Source organism: Plasmodium fragile (genome assembly GCF_000956335.1).
Source record: "Plasmodium fragile strain nilgiri unplaced genomic scaffold supercont1.31, whole genome shotgun sequence".
NCBI lineage: Eukaryota > Apicomplexa > Aconoidasida > Haemosporida > Plasmodiidae > Plasmodium > Plasmodium fragile.
Genome location: NW_012192611.1, coordinates 1 through 24657, shown reverse-complemented (window position 1 = coordinate 24657; position 24657 = coordinate 1). Strand labels below are relative to the sequence as shown.

The 24657-nt window shown below is 41.2% G+C and overlaps 7 protein-coding genes across 7 annotated transcripts; 6 read left to right on the top strand and 1 right to left on the bottom strand.

Annotated features, from left to right (window-relative positions):
* Positions 1–1015: 1015 nt before the first annotated feature.
* AK88_02928 (uncharacterized protein) lies at positions 1016–3502 on the top strand (the record flags this gene model as incomplete). The annotated part of the gene is made up of 11 exons (XM_012480551.1): positions 1016–1064; positions 1330–1376; positions 1529–1603; positions 1712–1810; positions 1926–1974; positions 2126–2184; positions 2305–2344; positions 2468–2544; positions 2684–2737; positions 2880–2948; positions 3116–3502. 11 exons carry the CDS (start codon positions 1016–1018, stop codon positions 3500–3502), a joined length of 1005 nt encoding a protein of 334 aa, XP_012335974.1.
* A 97-nt stretch (positions 3503–3599) lies between these two features.
* Positions 3600–4010, top strand: AK88_02927 (uncharacterized protein; the record flags this gene model as incomplete). Its single annotated transcript, XM_012480550.1, has 1 exon — positions 3600–4010. One exon carries the CDS (start codon positions 3600–3602, stop codon positions 4008–4010), a length of 411 nt encoding a protein of 136 aa, XP_012335973.1.
* Positions 4011–4488: 478 nt separating this feature from the next.
* AK88_02926 (uncharacterized protein) lies at positions 4489–8610 on the bottom strand (the record flags this gene model as incomplete). Its single annotated transcript, XM_012480549.1, has 1 exon — positions 4489–8610. The coding sequence occupies one exon, from the start codon at positions 8608–8610 to the stop codon at positions 4489–4491; it is 4122 nt and encodes a 1373-aa protein (XP_012335972.1).
* A 3961-nt stretch (positions 8611–12571) lies between these two features.
* On the top strand, positions 12572–14170 carry AK88_02925 (uncharacterized protein; the record flags this gene model as incomplete). Its single annotated transcript, XM_012480548.1, has 3 exons — positions 12572–12630; positions 12808–12997; positions 13208–14170. 3 exons carry the CDS (start codon positions 12572–12574, stop codon positions 14168–14170), a joined length of 1212 nt encoding a protein of 403 aa, XP_012335971.1.
* Positions 14171–16063: 1893 nt separating this feature from the next.
* AK88_02924 (uncharacterized protein) lies at positions 16064–16975 on the top strand (the record flags this gene model as incomplete). Its single annotated transcript, XM_012480547.1, has 1 exon — positions 16064–16975. One exon carries the CDS (start codon positions 16064–16066, stop codon positions 16973–16975), a length of 912 nt encoding a protein of 303 aa, XP_012335970.1.
* Positions 16976–17363: 388 nt separating this feature from the next.
* AK88_02923 (uncharacterized protein) lies at positions 17364–19243 on the top strand (the record flags this gene model as incomplete). The annotated part of the gene is made up of 3 exons (XM_012480546.1): positions 17364–18787; positions 18905–18991; positions 19204–19243. 3 exons carry the CDS (start codon positions 17364–17366, stop codon positions 19241–19243), a joined length of 1551 nt encoding a protein of 516 aa, XP_012335969.1.
* Positions 19244–20827: 1584 nt separating this feature from the next.
* On the top strand, positions 20828–22987 carry AK88_02922 (5-aminolevulinic acid synthase; the record flags this gene model as incomplete). Its single annotated transcript, XM_012480545.1, has 2 exons — positions 20828–22674; positions 22840–22987. The coding sequence occupies 2 exons, from the start codon at positions 20828–20830 to the stop codon at positions 22985–22987; spliced, it is 1995 nt and encodes a 664-aa protein (XP_012335968.1).
* Between the last annotated feature and the right edge of the window lie 1670 nt (positions 22988–24657).

Sequence of the window (24657 nt, the reverse complement as noted above, 5' to 3'; positions counted from 1 at the left end):
TTTTTTTTTTTTTTTTTTTTTTTTTTTTGTCCTCCCCCCTTCTTCCACTCGAAGAAGAAAAGAATATATATGAATACGTCTGCACATGTGCAGCTCCCCATGTATAATGCGCTTACGGAGGGAACTTCTTAGCACCATAGTTGTCCCACTCCACCAGTTTGTGCAAGCCCGCTTTTTTCGTACATTTTATTATTCCCTCATTTCTTCCCTTTTTTTTTTTTTTTGCAACCCCTTCGAATTTTACGACGCAGTGGAACCTACCAACCCTTGCCTCCATGTTTATGCCAATTTATTTGTACATAAAAAAAAAAAGGCGGCATGGCATGTGGGAAAAGTCCCCATCCCGTGTCCCTGCGTAGAAATTGAACAATGAAAAAATGTGCACATGCACGTGTTTGGGTGGAGTATCACCTTGGAATATTTCTGCCCAGCGGCGGTTTAATTTTACAAAATTTGTTTTATGGGTAATCGCGCGCTTAATTTTATGTGCCTGCAAAAATGCGTTGCATTGAAAGTTGTTACGTGAAACGACAATATGGTGGGTATTTCGCGCGCGCATTCTTTGTGGTCACTTTTTTTTTTTTTTTTTTTCGTGCCCCCTCGCTACGCCACTAAGGGGGCAACCCCTACCGGTGTTAGTGCATCCCTCAGTGTCGTTTAGAACTGTGGTCCCCCCGGATAAAAGTACCGTCGCCACGAGCATTCTTATGGACCTACGAACGGGCAAACCGGCAAATCTGCAACGCTGAAAACATCTACGAGAATATGTGAGTGCTCCTTTTTCGGATGACGTAGAATAACGTAACATTTGATGAAACTAATATACAACATTCCCCTTTTGCGAGCGGAAGCATCCTTTCTTCAGTAACATTTACAACAAAACGCTGCATTTTTTTTTCTTCTTTTTTTTTTTACCCTCTCTTTTTCTACGAACCACTAGGTTATTATATACCTGTGTTGTAAAATTGTACTAATAATTTACCCCCCTTCTCGCATAACATCCTTTTTAAGACCCATGAAAGAAGGAAAACAAAACGTTGTAGTTAGCCATGGTGATTCTAAAAGTATGTGCATACGAGGTTTTGCATTCTAATGCTTAATGGCAGAGTGGCAGATGATTGGGGGATTATGAAAAGAACGACACAGAGCGGCACATCACGGCATTGTAGGAAGGATTGAAGGGCCTTTCATGAAATGCTTGTGGGAGAAATAGCTTTTATAAAGGCTGTTATCACGTGCAAGGTCACACACTTACCTGCACATAGTACACTTGATCAACCAACACTCCCTTTTTTACGTGCACCCCTGTTTCTTCCCTTCGCTTAGCAGATAACAAACGTCTCCGGGAAAAAAAAAGAAATTCAGCGGACAACAATGTAAATGATTCTACATTCCTCGGTGTTGTATACTTTTTCATGCATCAACACGTATATGTATCCCTGTACACGTGCATATGCTCACTCGTGAATCGCAAATGTGAGTATTTCACCTAAGGAGCATCCTCCCCCCCCATCCCTTTCCCTCGTAGGATCAGCATAATGAGTTACTAAAATATAAGCAGAGCTTTTACATAATCAGGAAAACGATCAACCTTATAAAAAATGTAAGCGGCATTATCCAAGCGCGCAGCGCTCATGTGCTCATGCGTTCACTTGGTCATGCGATCAGCTGTCCATCCGTTCATCGCCCGTTTGTGCATTTCCCCCTACAGCACTACAGCAATAAAATAAACAAGTCGGACACCCTGCGGGAGAGGGAGCGGAAGCACCTGTCCCACCTGAAGCGGGAAAATGTCATTCTAGAAGATAAGGTAAATTTGAGCAACAAAAGGAAGTATTCCTGAATGAAGCCAAGCAAAGTTAACATGCACCATAATGATCTTCTTCTCCCCCCACTAACAATTTCCTTCCTCTGCCTTCCCATAGTGCACCTTTTACGCTGAACATGTAGAGGAGCTAAAGAAGATATACACAGGTGAGCGCAGGAGAAGACCAGGGGATTGTATCAACAGCAGTGGCACATTAACATAAGACGTGAAAATAACATGAAAAGTGGGTCCAATTCAACCTATACAAATGTTTTTTTTTTTTTTTTTTTTTTTTTTCTACCCTCTTTTAAATTTCAGAGCAGATAAAACTTAAGAATAACAAAATAGAAAATCTGCAAGATGAGTTGGACAAAATGGTAAGCGTCCGCATATCACTGCGCGAGAGGGATCACACACGGAAGTATGTTACAGACGTATATATATATAACCCTTATTCACTAACCCACACATGTGCCTCCCCCCTTTTTTTTTTTCAGAGGCAAACCACGGAGGGTGAAGTCGAGTCCAACAGCACACGTAAGTTGCCATGCGGTTGCCATGCGGTTGCAACGCAGCTGTTGTGTAAGTGCTCGGCCATGTGATCGATTCGCCACGCACCTGCTCACCATCTTGTAACCGTCTCTTGTCCCCGCTTGGCAGGAATACTTAAATTGCGAGAGGACCAAATAGAGAGACTGTCGCAGCAACTGGAGTCCATCAACGGCTTGTACCACAAGGTTAGGGTTGGCACAAGGGATAGCTCTTCCCTTGCATGTGTATGCGTTTGTCCATACGTTCGTCCATACATTCGCCAATACGTGCGTCTATACGTGCTGCTCACTCCATCGCTCCCTTCTTCTTGTCCCCCCCTCGCAGCAAGTCGACAGTAACAAAAAATTGATGAAGGAGATAGAAGAAGTTAACAAAAGCGTAAGTGTGGAGATCATGAGCATAGGACTGTGAATCGATCTGTGCACAGATGAGAATTGTCACCAAAACGGGGGCGACATCTTGTTGTGAAAAGCAGCATCCATGAAAATTTCCTTTTTTTTTTTTTAAAAACGCTTTGCAGATTTTGTACCTTAATAATAAAATACAGGAAGAAAAAAACAACCGCGACAATGTTAGGAGAAGGCTCAAAGTAAGCGCTCTGCGTGAATGATGTTATTTTTTTTTTGTGTAGTGTAACCAATGAGGACGTGTTCACGAGAAGAGCAATAGGAGAGAACCCCACACAACGGATGTAGTGTATTTTTTTTTTTTTCTACATTTGTTTCACTCTGCGCGCATCTCCCTTCCACTCTACAGTATTACAAACGATACACGAAAAATAAGAAACGATTCAAGCTGAACTTTGACATGATGATGGATGATGAAGAAAATGGACGAGGGGATAATGAAGAGGAGGATATTTGTGTGTCTGTCTTATGTCACTTAAAAACCGAACTAGACATGATAGACGAAGAGAATAAAAAGAAAACTGACAAGAGAGGAGTCCATGATGGAGACAACAATTGGAATAAAAACAGAAACAAATACACTGAAAAGGACAGGATAAAAATTCAGAGCAATAATTTTTTTCAAAAAATTTTTGAATCAAATTATAACAAAAAAAAAAAAAAAAAAAAAAACTACTCTATTCGATACAATTTACAAAAAACAATTTTTTTCCTTTTACGAAAAAGCCTTTACTGAAAATAGCGACGTCAAATTTGAGAACAAAAAAGTGCTTTCCTCTCCGGTGAAAAATTTAAAAAAAAGAAATGACGGGTATAGTGTTTTGCACAAAGGGATGAAGGAGAATATTCAAAAAGGGGAAGTAAACAGGGACACGACGAGGAGGGACAACAACGGCAGTAGCAACAGTCATAGTGACCTAAATCAGCACAATGGGGTAAACTCGAAGACGCGAAATAATAATGGAAACGCCCTATCCTTAAGCAACATTTATTTTTATAGCAGCTTCGATGATAACTTTGACGATAAGTATGATTACTTTGATCAGGACGCCCCCAGTGCGGGACGGCCCTCCGGGTGTGAGGCGAAGGAAAGCGTGCACCCTGGTGGTAGGGAAGTGAAGCAGAGTGAGCAGAGCGAAGAGGGCACTCAAGGAGGTTCACCCCAAGCAGCAGATGGTAACCCCAATGCACGTACCCCCAGAAAGACAAACCGTACTGTGGAAAATATCCCCGAGGAGCTGTAGAGGCACCCAAAAAAAAAAAAAAAAAAAAAAAAAATTGTGAACCCGTTTTTGCAAAAGGATAATTTAAAATTGTTGCTCTTGACATATTTTTGTTGTGATTCCCTCCCTTCCCCCTTCGAAATATTTTCCCCCTGATTTGATGTGGAAGTGAGAAGGGGAGGAAGCTTCCAAAGTTAGCGTATTGCAGAAAACGTGTGACTTACGCGCGAATTCAAAAATGGGAGAAAGAAGTGTAAAGAAAAGGGGGAAAAAAAAAAAAGGGACGATACATGCATGTGTATGTGTGTGTTTTTTTATCTCTTTGCATCGAGTGCATCATAACGTATTTTGTGCGGAGTACCATGTTGATCCAGTTTGGCAAGCCCGCTGTCGAAGGGGGGGAGAAGGTAAACTCCTCCCAGCAGTGGTGATGACCAGAGTGAACCCGTTCACTCCCCCTTCCCGCGCCATATATGATGCATCCTCCCGCCCCCCTCTCTCACGACAAAGACATTTTAAACTTCCTATATTCGTAATTTAAAAAAGAAAGCATTTTGTTTTTGTAATTTATTAACTCCCTGAGATGTACATACTCCGACTCGTTCAGGAGGTAAATTTTTTTATTATTTATTTGAAAATTTCGAATGTTATACGAATCTAAATTTTTTTCTAGTAGCTTTTTGTTGTAGAGGAGCTCATTGTCGATAAGGTCAGATGTGTTAATTTCGATCGGGTCTTTTGAGGATTCTTTTTTTTGAAATATGTTTCTAATCATGTTGATAATTTTTTGGAAGAACACATTGGTGGTTCTTTTTTTTTCCAAATATGAAATGTGTGTGTTATTAAAATTGTTTGTTGTTTTTGTGTCGGTAACATTTTGGCCGCTGTCTCCAATTTGGGGAGTTGCGTCGTCTTCCCTAACTCGCTGACCCGTATTGCATTCATTATTATCATTATTGATTGTGTTGGACTCTTCTTTGTTTCCTTTTCCCTTAGAGGAACGCATATGTTCTACGCTCGCGCTTTTATTTTTCTTCCCACTTGCCTTGCTGCCACGCTTGGTCTTCGTGCCCCCTCCACTCACAGGGGATATATCCACCGTCACGTAGTCATTTATTTTTTGTATTTCATGATTGATGCGAGTCTCGAGTTCTTTGAAGGCTGCATGGGAACACTCGTCGCCATCTTTAAAATGAACCCCCTCATTGTTATTACCCTTGTCTGTGATATATTCGTACAATTTTTTAAAGTCTTCATTTTCTATCAAATTCGCCAACTCATTCATGTTAAGTCCGTTTTGCGACACACGAATAGTGTTGCGTGGGCTGGGTTCTTTTTGTTTGTTTTGCTTTGGGGTCACCCCACCTGTTGGCAATTCACTACGATTTTCAGTATCCTCCTTGTCGGCGAAGTTCACCGATTTTTCTACCATTTGTCCCTCCCCTTCTCCTTTGATGCTGGTAAATTTTACGCTTTGATTGATCCCGCTGGTGATGTGGAGAATGTCTGAGGGGTCCGCTGGCTGGATGTCCTTAATGGAGAAGTACTTGTTCTGCTTGGGGGGTGCATGAGCATGGGCGCGTTTGTCGTTGTCCGCCCCTGTGGCATTCTGCACGGCGTCCTCCCTGTGGACGCTCCCCTCTAACATGCTGTGTATGCACCTGAAGTTCGCATTATGATGGTGGCCATAATTATTAAACAGCTCCGTTTGTATTTTGTTAAAGAAGTAGTTGCTGTTGAGGTCCTTCAAAGTTCCGCTATGTTGAAACATGGTAGCGGAGTGGATAAAATTATATATGGTGTTATTTTTCTCAATGATTTGTCTGTCCATATTTTCCTTCAAATCGAAATTTGTAAAAACGGTACTTTTGTCTGTAGTAAAATCGCTAATAAATTTTGTATAATTATTATTCACATATTCGAAGATGTTTTGTATATTCTTTACACTTAGGATGTTTCTAGCAAAGTACTCAGGTTGGTATACTTCCACTTGGTGTTGTGCATGCTCATCTTTTTCTACGTGATCTCCTTTCCACCTTATCCATTTCCTTCCCCCTTTGTGATCTGCCTTCCTATCAGCAATGGACAGTTTATCCTTTCCAGTTGCCCCTTTTGCATTTGCCTTTCCCCTTCCATGGTTGGCAGGATCATGTGTGGAGTGATTTGTGTCTTTGTAAATCGAATGATTCCCTTCACTCTCTTCCACTTGGCTCTTCCCTTCCGTTTGACTTCCCATAGCATCTGCCTTGCCGAGCTGGTTCAATTCATTCATTAGAAAAATGTTGTTGTTTTCCTTCACGGTGTTCACAATGTTAAGCATCTCGTCGAACATTTGCGCGTCCTCCTTTAGGTTGCTTTTCAAACTAGTTAAGTTAAATTTCAGTATGTTACAAATATCATTTTTCATTTTTATTAGTATGTCTCCTATTAGTGCGTCTTCTTCTTCTTCCAGGTGAGATCCATCTTTGATCACGCTTAGGTGAGGGACGTCGGGTGCAATTTGCCCATTCGGACCGCTCTTGTCCCCTTCGCCAAACAATTTATTTCCTAACAGTTTGTGCAGGTGGTTATGCCTTTTGCCCGCACCTGACTGTTCCTGTACCTTATTACTTTGTAGCTTCTCCTGTTGGGTCTTCAAGTACCTTTCCTTTTCCTCCTCGGTTAGAAGTTTGAGCTCATCGAATGTCTTTAGTATACACTCATTAACGTCGTTGGTGTCGGTTCCCTCTTTGTTCAGTTGGTCTTTTATTATATCAATTTTGTTCTTGTAGGACTCGATGAAAAAGTCTAGGTACTTGACCTTGCCAGTGCTTTTGAAGCCACAAATGTAGCTAAAAATGCAGAGACTAAAGGAGAAGAAAATGATATCCTTGGTAATATGGTTTTGATTAAAATTGAGGAAAATGTCCGCCGGTTTCTCCTTAACATTATTCTCATTCTCGCTTCCTTCCTGTTTACTATGGTCATTCTCTTTATCACATTTTGTTTCCATTTTTTCTTCACGCACTACTGGCTTGGCTTTCACCATTTTAGCCCTCTGCGCGAATTTGATGGTGGAGGCTGTTTCGTTCAGGTAGTGCAGCTTTGAGGACAAGGTGCAGATAAGGATACTCTTGCAGTTGTTGCCCAGGCTGTCGGAGAGCACTCTTGTGAGTTTGGAATCTCGGTAGGGGATGTGCATGCTGGGGGTGGGTCCCGCCATGGGTCCGCCTTGCAACTTGGCCTTCTTCGCCTGGTTGTGCACGCTCGCTTTGTGGGCGTCTGTGTGCTCTTCCTTCTCCACAAACTCTTCACCAGCTGGTGTATCATCTGCATTTGCTGCAGTGGAGTCTTCGGCCAGGGGAAAAACCTGATCAGGCGGCTTCTCCTTCGCCGTCTTGTCCATTTTCTCCTTAATCTGCATGACAGCCAAGGCGTTTATAACTTTGCTAAGGACAGTTAAGCTTTTGTTAATCATGGTGGTTTCTATTTTGACGGAGCCAGTGGCCTTTGTTTGTTTAAGTCGTTCACTTCCAGCCAAATCCACAAGACACAACTTTCCACACCTGACCGTATTGGTAGCATGAATATACCTATTAATTTTTATAATAAAAATAAGGTGAGATCTGGAGGAAGTTTTGTTCATATGTGTAAAAGCGATTTTCCTGTTATTAACTCCTTCTTCCAAATAATGAAGAGCATTAATAACATTTTCTATTTCAACTTCCCTCAAATTTTTAATAACAAATTCATTTTTGTTTGAATCGATCATATGCACAGAGAGGTTACTCTCTCCACTAATCAAGTCATAAATGATTTCATTATAAATTTCAAGAATGGACATGGTCACTACAAATTCTTTCCTCCCATTCGGTGGCTCCTTTTCGCTTTTGTGATAGCTTATATAATTGAAAATATAATTTATACAGTGAGGAATGAGCCCCACATGGTTAGGCTCATTGGATATACAATTGGTCAGTTCTTCATAAGTGATAGCAATGCTATTATCAACTGTAGGGCCCATTTTGCTGGTCTGGTTTTCTTTACACAGATGAAACAAATTATTTAAGTACTCGAAATTTCCTAGCATGGTGTACGTCTTCCCACTGTTTGTTTGACCATATGCCATGATGCTACAATTAATGCCCTGAAATATATTTTTTATATTATGCTTAATATAATCATTAAAGATCATTTGGTTGCTGTTTTCAATATCGTATACTCGATCATATGTATACTCTAAATTGAGTCCATTGTTTTTGTTTCCCATTGGACATGTATCAATAACAAGCTTGTTTTTAGCTACCTTTTTTATAACATCCACATGGTTGCTTTGTGTCTCTTCTCCTTTTTCCTTCTCACTTATATCATTTTTTATTCTGCACACCACACTTATGTACTCCTCTACATTTTTCTCCACCTCCGTATCCTCGAAGTAAGCATTTTTGTCCCTTTCAATTTCTTCGTTTTTTTTTTTTTTCTGCTCGATGTTGTTTTGAATGTACCACTGGTGGATATCCTTATGATCCTCCTTATGAGCGTCTTTCTCTTTGCACGCCTTTCCCCCCTTATTGGCGTGCCTGTCCTTGGGGGCCGATGTCGCACTGTTGTGCTGGGCGTTCTTATTTATGCGGAACACCATATTGTGCGTGGTTAACAGAGAGACGTGTCACACGCGCTGAATGGCGTCGCATGTGGTTAGTAGCGTAGCTGATGGTACCTCAGCCGCTTCCCCGTTTTACCGCTTCGAGAAATTATCCCAGCTGTGACACGAATGCAAAATGCATCTCCTTGTTGACAGAATTTATGAGAAACTATATAAGGGGAACTTTATGGGCATCCTTTGTGAGCGCCTTTCCCGCGTGCACATGGGCATGTAGAGGCATGTGCGAACGTTATAGTTTGGGCCTATATAGAAGGACACAACGCGATGGACAGGGGGAAATAAACAAAAATAAGTACATATAAGCGAAAAAAAAAATATAATATAATTAAACAATGTTGCATCTGCAGTAGGGGCCTCAATAAGACACACATCGCCGCCTCACACTTTAGCGCATTTTGGCAGATTCCCTAATTTTTTTTTTTTTTTTTTTTTTTTCTTATAATGAGAACCACTTGCGAAGAGGGTCATAAATGTACCCACGCCTACTGCAAATGTCTTCCCGCGCATTTGCAAAGTAGGAACTTCCTTTTCAGCGTTAGCATGATATGTAAGGTTGGCACAGAAAAAAAAAAAAACAGAAAAAAAAGTGGGAACTCCCCCCTTTTACTTCTACGTGTACCTCCATGTGTGTACCAGTACAGGAGTGTACACACGGCTGTACACATGATCCACCTCGACACGAATTAGGTACATAGCCCGACATACACAGACCTCTCTCTGCGGTACCGACTCTTCACCCAGTGCCCAAACCATTTCTAATAGGTCATTATATTGAGAATTATTATTGCTAGCACTTTTGTGCGGACAAGGACGATGTTTATGAGGTCATCATTTTTATGAAGTTTTATACGTAAACAGGAGAGTGCAGCATTCAGAGGGGCTGCATTAAAAAAAAAATTCTCTGTGTAACGATTCGCCCACATGATGTGGTTATGCTCCTACCAGTCCCCCTCCCTCCGGTATGGTACCTTTCATGGAGGGGGGAAAGAAAAACCTAATGACATGTTGCTAATACGTCCCCTTTTGGATGGTGTCAGTAAATATACACACCGCGCCGTTGCAAAAAGGTGAAGCATTTCCCCTTAAAAAAAAAAAGCATCCCTTATGAAGAAATGCCCATTACGTACACATACCTGCCCATGAGGCGAAGTAAAACAAGTTCTATATAAAATGGGGCTCAGGGGGAGGAGGGGTCTATTTTATCCTCCCTTTGTAGCACTCTATGAGGGGTGTTATCCATCTGGGTGATATTTCCCAACAGGTACTTTCAATGTGCGGGCGTGCATGTCAGTCCTTTGGCCATGTTGCGGGGAACATTCTCCGCCTTTTTTTTTAATTCCTTAAGGCGTTTATTTCCACAAGCCGATGAAACTCTCCACGTTTATGTAAAACTCATGGAGGGACACCTTGCCAGTTGGTGCACACGAAAGTGTGTTAGAGCAGGGTAGGAGGTGCAATGGGCACATTAGGCAGTCCATGTAAGGCTCCTCAGAATGAACAATGCAATACTCACCCCTTTCGTATGGGTTAACCAAGGGAGACTATTATTTCACTCCTGTCGGATGCATATCCCTAATGGATCGTTCCAACGGCGTAGGCACTCCAAATGAGAACAGAAACAGGGGAACTTAAAATGAAAAAAAAAAAAAAAAAAAAAACAAAGTTCATCCAGGCATGCGTATATATGCATACTTAATAAACCTTCATCTGATGTGGTAAGCCGTTCTGCATATGTTCCTTCAACGTTTGGCGCCACACCGACGCGGTCAACATGGCTTAGGGATACCAAGTAGGGGAAAACACAGTCCACTAAAAAATGACTTAAGTGAAATTCTCACGTACGCGTATTTTTTGGAAATACCCAAAGGTGATGCGATTATTTTATTTTATTTTTTTGTTTGAAAAATTGTCATTTTCCATGTGTCCCTCTGTTGCACAAAAAAAAAAAAAAAAAAAAAAAAAAAAAAAAAAAATTGAAACGTTGAAGCGTTGAAACGTTGAAAATGTGAGGGAATGGGAAAAAAAGAATTGGCACCGAACTGGTGGAACAGCGCGGAACAGTGAACGCAAAAATAAGTAGAAAGCACTTTGAAGGAAACAAGCAATGTAGTATTCTTTAAATGATTCAACGAACATGAAAAAACTCGAGGGAATCCTTCTTTCTTTAAATTATCCACCAAGAGAGACCTCACATGCATGTACATATTATAACATACACGTACATATTTTATTATTATACGTGTTTATGAAAAATCGCCCCTTTTGTTGACACAGGCGGAGGGAATTCTTTGCATTTGCCTACCTCCATTTGATGGTCAGCACTGGCGAATTTTCCAATAGCGGAAAAGTCACACCGGGCAGAGCTCACAACAGCTCATGTTCGTGCATATCATCCTCCGAGGACTATTACGCAGTGCTAAGCGCTTTTGTGAAAAAGATCAATCGCGGGGGAAGGTGCGAACGCAAGAACGCCTTCATGTAACCTATGCGTTAATGCATGTATATACTTAGCGTCCACATAGGAACGTAGCGGTGGACGGTGGGGAACAAAGAGATTTTTCTGTTATATATATTTGCCACAGTCCTCTTTAAGAGTGTGAGGACAGGCCCCTCACCGTTGTTAGAAAAGAACAGAAAAAAAAAAACACAAGTAGGAAATTTCCCACGTGAAATTTTTTTTTTTCCCCCCATCTGCATACCCTTCCATATAATTTGCCTACTGTTGGAGATCGTTCCTAAACTCGCCTCCGTTGCAAAATCCGAATAAGCGCTCCTTTTTTGCTTTTACATGTTTCCGTCGATTCGCAAAAGCAGGCGCACATGCGTAAGCGCACCTACGCACTTATATATATGTACATATACACCCTTAAATAAATTTATGTTGTGTCTTTGGCACGTTGCCATTCCTTCGCCGTGCTGCGTTTCCTTCGCTGCGCCGGGAGAGAACCTTCCCCCGCACGTATACGAACGTCCTGTACAGAAGGAGATTTTATTTCTTCGTTGGTGATTCCCCCGTGGGGTTCCCCCAATGGGCGCTTTAAAAAAAAAAAAAAACGGCGTGGCGTGTCGCATGTCCACTGTAGTGTGTTTGTGTCCGCGCCGTTCGCTTGGTTGACGTCGTGTGGCCAACTGATTGGACAATTTAGTTGGCCTTTTTAATTCGCCAAAATCATTTCACGCGCGAAGTTTAACTTAATCCCGTGAAGTACGTTTTTTTTTTTTTTTCCATTTTTTTTTCTTTATTTTTTTGTGCAACAATTAGTTGTAAAATTCCCCCCTCCCCGAGGCGTTTTTTTTTTTTTTTTTTTTTTTTTCGTGAAATATTAATTTTGCTGCATTTAATCCTCCGCAAAAATTTGGGACTCCATTTTTAACCGTTACACGGGTCCGCATTAAGATTGCGCCAACATCGGGGGTGGGGTGTATTGGAGCCAAATTTTGTTGTACCATTTGGACAGCATTGGGGATGTACTGCTGCGAAAATTTCCCTCTTTTCTGTTAGCAAGTGTGTGACCCGTAAAGTGCAGGGGCGCAACTTGGAATGAGTTGTTGTTGGACGGCTGCTTCCGTGGGATGGTCGTACACGTGTATTATTTTTGTGTGTGAATTTGGGGAGTCTGCGCATACGCATAAATGCGTCTGAACAAGACACCCCAACAGACGTAACTGCGTCACACCGTGGACCATTCACCCCCTCCCCTTTGTGAATCGTCCAACCATAAGTAATTTCTTCATCTTCAAATTTCCATTTTGTCCTATGCCGCCATAAAGGTGAGATCAGGAACATGGGGAAATGACCCTGACATTAAAACATTAGCAGTGTGGTCATGTACCATTTTTTTTTTTTGTTCATCGTGCACATTTCGTCTCCCCCTATCATGTTGTGAGGAGACAGTCCCCCTCATCACACTTTCATATCTTTTATCCTACTTTGCAGATGTTATTATTTAAAAAGGTTAATTCAAAGGTGTTAAGCATAAACAACTATTTGCAGAAGTAAGACTTGTTGAACATGGGGAGTTTTTTTTTTTTTTTTTGTACCCTCCCTGCCCCGTGTGAAGGGCGAAAAAAAAAAAAAGAAATGTGTGGAGTACCTTCCAATGTAGACGCAATTTTTCGTGGCATGTTATGTTACCCTAAACCTCACCTAAACGTCCTTTTTTTTTTTTTTAGGTATTTAGAGTCCAATCAGTTTGAAAAAAACCTCAAAGAAGCTTTAAACAATAAAAATTATGGCGTATCGAATAGCCTTCTATATGCCCTATCCATCTCAACGTACGATTCGAATTACTATAAGAGGGTCCTGAGCGAGGTTTTCAAGGCCATCCAGGAGAAGCCGTCAAAATGGAGAAGAATATATAAGGTTAGTTCAAGGGCAGCAGTCTTGCTCCCTCTCCCTCCCCCCCCAAAAAGGAAAAAAAAAAAAAAAAAGAAAAAGAAAAAAATTCCTCTTTTTTGATGTGTCATTTTGGGAATGATGACTTGGTTTTGGTTATACGTTATACATGTTTTTGCATAATTTCTTAATTATTATTATTATTTTTTCCCCCCTTTTTGTGTGTCCCCACCGCAGGGCTTAAGACTGTGCGAGTACGTAATGAAGAACGGGTGCGAGTACTTCATCAGCGATGTGAAGGACAAGGAGGAACTCATTAAAAAGCTTACGCACTTTACCTACTTAGAAGATCTAAAGGATAAGGGAGTATGCATAAGAGAAATTTCAAACAACATTTTAACATTGTTAAGGGACAACAAACATTTGAGGAATGAAAGAATAGAAGCTGCGAAATATGCAAACATTTGCACGAATATAGAATCCAAGCCAGTTGAAAAAAAAGGATTTTTTTCAGGTCGGAAAAAGAAAACAAAAAATAAAGGGAAAAAAATCCTGGAGAACAACAAAAGAAATTATATGGACAACAGAAATACAAGAAATGAACAAGAGAAAAGTATATTCGATCAGATAGAGGAAGAGAGGAATATGCTAAACAAATATACAAGCAATAATTACGACACAAATGATATGACACACAGGTCGGATGATGTAAGGAGAGGTGGGGGACATCATTCTTCCAGTGAGTCCTCATCCGACTCAGACTCCTCTGACGACAGTAGTGGGAGTAGCGGAAGCAGTAGTAGCAGTGGACGTGACAGCGATGGGAGTAGAAGTAGAAGCAGTGGCTACATGTCAGGGCATAAATCAAACAGAAGGAAATCAGGTAGAGGAAGAAAGCATAGAAATGCATCTTCACATTCTTCAAAATATTCTGGTTCTTCTTCAGCATCTCATGATGCTTCCAGATCTTCAAATATGTCTCGTTCCAAGTCAGCCCGTTCATCATCGCATGCGTCATCACGAAGTTCCTCGCGTAACTCTTCCGCCTCGTCCTCTGCGTCGAGATCATCATCGCGATCTTCCCGCTACTCCTCCGCGTCAAGTCAGTCCAGTTACTCTTCGAAGAAGAAATCCCACGCACGAGATAAGAGTCGGAAGAGCAGGGGCTCAAGAAGGAACAAGTCAGGGCGCTCCAGATGAGCAGCCACCGGGAGAGAGGATGCACAGCTGCCAGGAAGTTTAACACACCAGGTAGAATATCCAAATGGAGAAAACACAAAGAAGAGCATTATTTACATGCGAGCATAAATTGAACAGCTTTGGCAGGATCAGTAGGGCGTGCCCCCTTAAAAAATGATGAAGCTACCTTCGAACATTTTAACCCTTCGAAGTTTTGTACAAAGGGGAGCACAGCGGAATGTAAGTTTGTTTGCATATGTAGTAGGTTTCGTGAAGGCCTATATGTGTAGGTTCGCTCATTTGTGGGGTTTACCTAATGCAGGGAAGAGACGACCGATATGCAGTACCAACACTTTTGCCATTTGTTTTTTCCCAGCTGGGGATGATAAAGAGGGTGTAACAGAGTACAGCGTCCACCTCAGCGGAGGTGTCTAACTCGTTCTTGGAGCAAGAAGATACGATTATATATGAATGCAGGCACGCATGATCAAGTGAATACGCGGTGTAAGCAGGTGTGAGGCAGGATGAAGACATAAGACGATTAGAAGCGTTTAGTGATGGGGAAATTTTTACCCTGTTTTTTTTTTTTTAATTTACAACCGGTAGGAACAGTTAGCCAAACGGTTTGGACATATCACATTTTAGCTGGCACTTTGAGGAATTTTTTTTTTTTTTTCCTGCCGTTATGCTTTATGGCAACGATAAGTGTCGTGCTCTGGAATGGACCAAAACTCGTGCAAGAAGGGGAACACCAATTAGTGAAAATTTTGTTTACGGGATTGTGCTGGGTGGATTTATGTACCGTCTATCCAGAAATGCGATTTTTTTTTTTTTCCTTGCCACAAAATTTTGTACAACCCAGCTGCTGATGATTGTGGCCGGTGGATCCACTCCGCCTTCCCAATGCTTCTGCGCGTATGTGAAGGATGTACGCGTCTGCTCCGTACGCAGAGTAATGTACCGTGCGTATGGGCGCTGCTTTAGTACATTTAGTTATGGCCATATTGATCTGCGTGCACATTCGTCTGCTCCCGTTTAGCCTACTCGTGCGCTTCCCCCCGCCATTTGGTAACACGGGGCTTTAGAGAGAATCCCCCCGACAGAATCCGCCTCGAAGTGCCTCGCCTCCACCTGTGCCGCAGTTTGATTCACAGGATTATCTCCGTGGTTTTTTTTTTTTTTGCATACCAATACGTGGATGTATATACAAGGATATATCACATATGTTATAATGCTTACATTGCATCTATTGTTAACCCCCTCTCGATTTGTTCGCTTTAAAATTTTATGATGTATGCATAACTGGTATATGTTTTTGTAATTTGATGACCAAACTTTTTCCCCCTTCTTTTAATTTGACGTATATTGGGATAAACGAAGAGTTGGGAGAGTCAACTCCCAGCTGGTGACTCGCCAAAACGGCAAGAACAAAAAAAAAAAAAAAAAAAATGACAAAATCTTGCCTGACCCGTTCAGAATTTTTTTTTTTTTTTTTTTCGCTGCCCCTAAGTGATAGCCAAATTGTAGTTCTATAAAAGATTTGATGTAGTCGCGCTCTACGTTTTAGGATAGAACAAAAAAGAGTAATCGCTTTTTTTTTTTTCTTTTTTTTTTTTAAGAATTTTTACCCATGTAATTATATATAAGGCGAGTCTCATTATATGCGAACGAGCATTAGCACAGTTCTGTATTCGCAATACAGTTTAGTCTGTTTTGTGCATGACGTGCATGCAACTCGGGTGGGAGTCCCCCGTGGCTGTCATAAGTTGGTGAATAATCATCGAGGAAGTGACTTCCCTTGGGTGATTGAACAAGCGAAAGGACGAATAGAAGGGGTTAGTGATCTGCCCGTGCGTGAGGGGAAGTAGTTGCAACAGGGGGTAAAACGCGACGTAAACACCACCGCGAAACGCAATGGGGGAACTGCTTTCAATAAAGAACCTTTTCATATGCGCGAGCGAAAGGAGCGTGGAGGATCTGCGGACGGCCATGGAGGGTCTCCTGAAGAAGGAGAAAGCTGAAGTTGCAGAAGGGGAGGAGGCAAAGCAGGGCGGAAAAAAGTACGAAATGATTAAAGATTACATGGACGCAAATAAAAATAACGTGCTCCATTTTGCAATTTACGGAAATAATATGAACAACGTGAAATTTATAATTGAAAACACAAATTTAATAAATAGTATTAACAGCGAAGAGCAAAATGGGTTGATTATTAGTGTCATGAACAGAAACACACAGATCTCAAAATATTTAATTGAACAAAATATAAATTATAATCACAAGGACAAACATATGGCGAATGCTTTACTCTACAGTCTGATCACACAAAATTATGAAATTTTTAACATACTGATGGAAAAGGAAAATATAGACGTCAATGTTAATAGCTTTGAAAAGGGAAATTTATTAAGTGTGTCAATATTTGAAAGGAATATATTTGTGTTAAAAAAATTATTCAATAAATTTATTTGTCCCTTTGTTGAGAAAAGTGTCTATCCTCACCCTGTTCTCTTCATCACATACAGTAACGACAATGACTTGCTTTTCCTTTATTTAACATACTGCTTGTATTTCTGTACCAAAGACGATAAACTATATGAGATAAACAAATTGAACTTTGATCAATCCACGGAAAATATTTACGTCGATTTGGACCATCCACAAGTGATTCGTTCCATTTGGGACAATTCCAATTATGACCTCAGCGCTTTTAAAGATATATTAAACATGACGGACGAAGATGGCACTTCTCTGTTCAGCACGTGTAGCAATAATGGGAACTTCCTCGGGAAAGACATTTTCGCCTACTTCACACCTTCATCGTAGTGCTTGATCGAAGAGATGTTATAGGATTCAGAGCGGCCATAATGTGCACGCCGCTGAAACGCGTACACGCACACTATTTTATCAGTAACGGCCATGTGAACGGTGTGCACATTTGCTTCAAAAATTCGCTCGTCAGTTATGCGTTGCCCCGATGGAATGGCAGCAAATGCCCGCCCACATATTGATGTCACTTTTTTTTTTGCAATTTTTTTTTTTTTTTTTTCTATTTTGTGGGATTGTAAAGAGGCCACAAAATGTGCGCAAAATGTCCACAACGTTTCACTGGGCGCGGCTACCTCCATGTGGGCACCACGCAGGCACACTCCCCCGTAGGAATTTCCCCTCCCAAAAAAAAACACACGGCCAAGTTCCACGTGGGAGGCCCCAAATGGGGGGCGCAATTTCTTCACGGCGGGTACTTTCCGCCTGGGTAGCTTTGTTTCCTCTAGGAGAGGTAATTTGGAGCGGGCAGAAGCTGTTTGCGGAGAGCATCCTGAGGATACTTCCGGCGAACGACTCCATAGACGGCATATTGGTACACCTGCCATATAAGTTTATAAAGCATAGGGTTCAAAGCAGAGGAATATACTTGAACACCAATTTTGATGACCTCGATTCGGTGATCATTTTGGTTGAAATGCAGAAGAAGATTACCAACTTACATTGCAATTTGAGGAAAGAAAAGGGGGAATTTATCAAGGGGGGTGTAATACAGGGGAAAAATACCCACGGGAAACACAGTCACGGGAAAAGCAGCCACACGAAAAACAGCCACGGGGAGGATGTCCTAATTACGAACAATTGTGTCCTCTTTGTTCAAATAAAATATAAAGACAGCTTAAAGAACATTTTCAAATTCATGGATTATGTGTACCAGCATACAAGTGCCACTGCGTTGGTTTTCATTTGTGACAACTTTTTATATGACAACGAGATATACAATCCGCATGAGGATCTGAACACAACGATTTTGCATTCTAGTGTGCTGACCTACTTGGTGCCCTACGACTCCATGATAGCTTATCAGGAGAAGGATCAATATGACCAGTACATGTTTGAGTTATATTGGGGGATCCAAAACAAGAGTGATGTTGTGCATATAAATTATCATTTAGACTTTGGGAAATATTTTAACTACACTTTTTTTCATTACATGAAAAACTTCCTACTCGATTTGAAAGAATATATAACATACGAGATTCATTTTAGTATACACAAAAATTTCACCATCGACCCCCGCTATTGCTTTATTCGTGACTCATCCTACTGCATAAGCAAACCTGATTACATGAACTCCAATGTTGTTCGGGAGGTGGTGGAGCAGCAAGTGCGCAGCTTGTGCGTGTACCAGTTGACCGCCACGCGGGGAGACCACGACAAGCAGGAGGTACAACCGCACCGCGCGGAAGACACCACAGGGGAGCAGCTTCCAACGTACACACACAACAAACGGTTCAGCGAAAAATTCATCCAGTATATAAATGCCCTGTTCGACTTTGGGTTTGAAAAAAATCTCTGCTCCAGTGGTTCGAACGATTTATCAAAAAAATGTTCAGACAAAATTTTAGCCCACTTGGGGGTACCCGTGCAGGAGGTGAACAAATGCTTTTTAAAAAATTTTCATGCCTACATGAAGGACATGATAAAAACCAAGTTTTATGTTTACTCGATACAAATAAATGGGCAGACGTACAAGCTGAAGCTAAACAAGGACATTAGCATACGCCTGATTTGTTCTGCCTTCCGCGTCATGCCCAAGCGTTGCATGGACTACTTTGCGGGCGGCGTTTACGGCACCTCCCTCGTGCGCAAGTAGGCGGCACAGCGGCCAGGCAGTTTCGCGCGAGCATACACACATATATACATATGTATATATGTATATGTACATATTCATATGGCCACCCGTGCGCTCACCCCCTTCCCCCGCAGGAAGAGCAAGAAGAAGGAGCTGGTGGCCTTCTACATCCTGCTGCTCCTGGTGTTGTCGCACATCTTGGGGACGCTCCTGAACTACCTGTAAGTTGGCACAAGTGCAGACGCACCGATGAACAATGTGATATATGTAGTGTATACGATGAGGAGGGATGAAGTACTCCACACGTTTGCCCCTTCCCCGACCGGAATCGCTCTTTGCACATTGAGTTCAGTTTCGCTCGTGCGCGCGTAGCTGAACTGTTTTATTATTTAGAACCTCATGCCGCGCTAATTTCTGGGTTGTTCCACCGCAGAGTATCTTGCCACCTCGACGCGATCGAGAGGAAGGACTAGGTGCCCCTGTTCATCACATGCATGTGAATCACGAATGGCAAAACCACCACGGACGTCCCCGAGATTATGATACAATGGTTTAGTGGTCAAATGAGGAGGTGTCACCCGAGAGCAGAAGAGGTAGCAGCTAAAGTGCCATTTCTGCCATATGTGGGTGGCAGCTGAGGGTCGAACCTACAAAAAGAAAGGTCTTCCGCTCCCTCCCCCAAAAAAAATATATACACATGAAAAAACACACATGTAGATACGAACATGTGCATTCTTATGCAAGTGAATGGTTCCTTTAAGTAACTCCCCCTTGGTCAAATCGTCCGTTGCAAAAAGAACATCCATTTATTTTCCTCCTTTTTTTTTTTTTTATTTTGCAACCACATGATCAGTAGTGTAAAGGGGATATATATGTAGGAAAACATCGCGAGGAAGTATCCACGATTTATCGTAATGTGCCGCTGGTGCAGAGGGACACGTATGTCCAAGTCGTTTCACATTGCAACCACAATCAGTTTTTTTTATTTTTACTTTTTTTTTTTTTTTTCTTCTTTTGTAACCTCTATATCAACCCAACATTTTTATATTTCCTTCATTTTTAAAAAAGCATAAATTATTTTTTTGCCTTAAAAGCATAAATTATTTTTTGCCTTATCTGGCAAGTTCCCCTTTTTTGTGCATGTTCTTTTTTTTATTCCTTTGAGGAGAGCAAAGATCGAGTGGTTGTCAAGTAGAAAAATTTGTTCAATCTTTTGCGCAAACGTCTAAGCATTAATTTCTTTCTTTTTGGTGCATGCCCCTTTCTGCAACATCCCAACCTTGTGTTACCCGCCTTTTTTTTTTTTTCTAATCGAGGCTGGTTGCGTGAGCACACAACGATCAGGTGAGGAATTGACACGGGCACATGCGAACCACACTGTGAACGGATGCTTGTGTCTCTGCCTTTTTATAGGAGCACAAAAATGGTAATCCCGTAAAGGATACATATGTTTTGTCATGTGCTTGTTTGCGCGCGTCGTATTTATGCACACTGTTACTACACTAATTTGAATTGACCACTGCAAGGCGCTCATTTGAATCCCCCACTTTGCTTTCAACCATTTGAGCCACCTGCACAAGTGCAAAAAAAGAATAATTAGGGGCCGCTGAGTTCTACTCGCAGCCGCATGCGTACGTATTATGTCTGCATGGCATTTTTGTGGACACTCTTTTAAGTGGCTGTGGCATCCCACCTATGTCCTGTCCATTTGTAGAAATTTCTCTGAGCAGGGTTTAGGCAATTTGTTGTTCTTCATGGCCCCTTGGAGATATCACATTTGGAATCGGAAAAAAAAAAGGTGTGTGACGGATTTGCCTCCAATTTGAGCAGCCAGCTACCGCAGAATCTGCGTGGGTGAGACGTCGGAGCAGCGCATGCTGCCTACTGAGGAGAGAATTATACATATTAAATCGCGCACGTAGCTATATAAACAGCTGTTCCTGTGAAGAGGCCCCCAAAGGAAAAAAATAATAATAAAAATAATAATAAAGCAGCCCCCCAAACCATTTGCCAACTCCTCGAGTGAACTACCAGAACGAGCCACGCAAGTCGACAAAATGAGGCAGAAGAAAACGCTCAAGGTGAGCATCCACGAAATTAAAAAGTACTGCCCCTTCGTGAAAGACATACAACTCTTTTACAATGCCAACGAGAGCAAAAGCAAAGACAAGCAAAACAAAAACAATGTGGTCTTGTCAGTCATGTCCAATCTGTGCCCAGTGGGAAAGGCCATTAACGAAAAGCGTCTAATCATAATAGACAACAAATCGAAAATAAATATTTTTAAAATTCTCAGAAAGTCTAATATCATATCGAGGCATTTGGTGGACTCTTTGGCAGCTCGACGTGGGACGATGGAGCTAAAAGGGGAGCAGGGGGGTGAGGAAAATGGGGGGGTTAGTGGAGTTGGTAAAATATTGCGTGGTGCGTATAGTCTTACCGATGACGTTTGCAGAACGGAACATAACCTTTGTGGAGAATGCGTGTGTAAGAGCTGGGGCCAGACTCCCCCACAAGAAAATACCCTTAGTGTAGTTGAAAATAAGCCCAGTGGCTCATTAACATGGTCAAATGAAGCCTACAAAATATTCCAAGAACAGTGCACAAAGGATTTAAAAGAACTTTTAAATAAACTTTATTTAGACAAAAGATACAGAGTGTTTACCATCCTAAACAAATGTAGAAAGTATTATCCAAATGTACATGTCGAAAATGGCAAATTATTGCTTCCCATTTTTTTTGAATTTTTTCAAAATTTTGGCTACAAAAGTTGTGTTGGGAATGGTGCTTACAGAATTGGGGGCGACTATGATGCCTTCGCGGATGGATTGAAAAGTGTCTCCTCAAGGAAGGAAAAAAGTAATACGTGGAAGGCTTCCCACTTGTGGACATCTCCCCACGTGTGCACACCTACGATGAGGACAACCAACAACCAAACGGTCGTGTGGTGCTCTAACGATTATCTATGCTTGTCGAATAACCAGCAAGTGATAGATGTGGGAATAGACACGTTGAAAAAAATTGGGAACAGTAGTGGAGGCACAAGAAACATCTCAGGTAGTTTACTAAATCATAGTCACTTGGAATATATTTTGGCTAAATGGTTTAATAAAGACAGTGCATTATTATTTACTTCGGGGTATATAGCAAACGTGGGTGCATTAGAAACATTGGGAAAATTACTAAATCTTGTGTTCGTGTCGGACCAAATGAATCATGCATCTATAATAAATGGAATCCGAGAATCCAGATGTGAAAAAATTATATTCAAACATAACGATATGGTAGATCTAGAAAAGGTTTTAAAAAATTTAAGAACAAATAAAGAATATCAAAATAGAAAAATTATGATTGTGTTTGAATCCATTTATAGTATGTCAGGCAATATTTCTAACATTCCACGTATTGTTCAGCTAGCCAAAAAATATAATGCACTTACCTATGTTGATGAGGTTCACGCGGTAGGATTGTACGGAAAAACGGGTTCTGGATATTTAGAAGAATTAAATCTATGTGATCATATTGATATAATTAATGGTACTTTATCCAAAGCGATAGGTTCTTTGGGTGGGTTCATTTGTGCCAACAAGTATTATATTGACGTCATTAGATCCTACTCTCCCCATTTTATTTTCACCACGTCCTTGACGCCTGTTAATATTAACACATCTGCGGAGGCCATTCACATAATTCAGACGGACATAAATTTGAGAAATAAATTTCGTCAAGTTGTCCAAAAGACAAAGGAAAAGTTGGAGCAAAAGGGGATCCATATTATGAAGAACAACTCCCACATTGTTGTGGCCTTGATTAACTGTGCTGAGAAATGCAAGCAAATTTGTGACGAGCTGCTGACGGAACATAATATATACCTGCAGCCGATTAATTACCCGACCGTTTCGAGGTAAGGAGGGAGCGCGTCGTCGTCTTTACACCACCATGCGTTTGGACGCTGCGTTTGCTCCACGTTTTTGCACCCAACCTATGTACGGTTTATACCTTCGCTTGTGTTCTCATTTGCTGCCATCTCCCCCCACACACACATACACATACACTTGCCACTCCTCAGGGGATCGGAAAGGATCAGAATCACGCCCTCGCCGTACCACACAGATGAGCACATTGAAAAACTGGCGAACAGCCTTTATCTGCTCTTCAAGAAGTACCAAGTAAATATGTTTGATAGGAAGAACAGTCAAGCGGAAATGAAGCTATAGTGCTAGGCGCTGCGGGGCCTATCACCCCGCTTACTTTCTTTTTGTCTGACTTGTCCACGCGCAGGTGATGTATCGCTTGCCACATGTGTATACATATACATAAGCAGATGCATGTGCAACTTTTTTTTTTTTTTCGACCTGTTGACCAAATTGGCAAAATGCGACCACACACAGGACTGTCAAATCGGATTTGAAATTTTTCGAAAGCCGCACTATTCCACGCTGCATAATTTTTTCCCACCATTTGGTTTACACGCCCTGCATCCATCACATATATGTGTGAATACTCGGTGAGGGCAGGCACAATTTTTTGCTGAGTCGAACCTTTCGAACGTGCATAATGATGTAGAGGTCGCCCAGAGGGCCAACCGTGGGAACGGGGGAGCTACAAGAATGAGGCACATTAGAAGTGTCTCCTTGTATGTAACAATTTCTTCGCACGATCAATGCAGTTAGAAACGCACGATTGAATGAATCAGAATTAGCGACAACAAATACACATAAACGACAATATTGTACGCGTGAAAGGCTTTTCATTTCTGCTGCGTGAATTTACAAAATGTTATATTTCCCCATTATGTACCTTGTTCGCACTGCAGTTGTACATATTAGTTACCTCGGCGAACAGCCATTTTTATTATTTTTTTTTTTTTAAACGTTTAGCCACGAACACAATGAAGACAGACAATTTTGTTAACATGTCTCGAGTGGGTAGCAACGTAACAACGGATTGGAGAAAAATGGAAAGTACATCGAAATATTATCGTAACTGCAGTTTTGCATTTTCCAAAATGTCCCATTCTGTATACACTTTGCAATTTTCGCTCTTACTAAATGGGCTTTACATTTTCGCTAGCCATTAAAAAAAAAAAAAAAAAAAAAATTCCGTTCAGGTAAATTCATGCAGAATGCTAAAATGGCTTTGTTGCTATCAGACGTATGGCCTTTTTTCACGTGGTTGATCGCAACACATGTTTAACTATTCTTTGCAACAAGTGTACTACTTGTAAGCTTTCATGTGACATTATGTTCTCATATTCACCTGAACGGTCAGGCGATTTTTCACTTTTTCACATGCTTATACGTGTATAATGTGGAAAAAAAAAAAAAAATCTAGCCTTTTAAAAGAGAACTTGGTTTGGTACGGGGAATAAAAAAAATATCAGCATAGAAAAAAAGTGCCACTTAATGTGTATCGTATAATTCGAAGAAATCGATGCATTTCTGGGAAGAAGAAATGTTTAAATTTACAAGGCAAAAGGTAGGCGCGAAGAAAGTAAATGCACAAAGCACAAACTATTTTTTCGCCATTCCTCTTTTGCTCTCTTGTAATTGTTCGTTCACCTGCCGCTTATTAATTTTTCCTTTTTGCGATAGAGCCGCTAACACTTGCTGCCCATAATCCGCTGCGTGTGCACCCTCTCCACTGAAGCACGAATTGCCACAATATGGAACCCCCTACAGTATATGAGCACGTTAAATATATATGCAAATGTGCTCTCATTTTACATACGCATTTATGCACAATACGCGGTTAGTGAAAAGGGTACAAAACTGTGAACGCAAAATTCGTTTCTTCTGGGAAAAAACGAAAACAAGGCATTTTTCACTATTGGAGGAAAAAGTTAAATATAACGTAAAAAAATGTGAACAAGTGTAAAAAAAAAAAA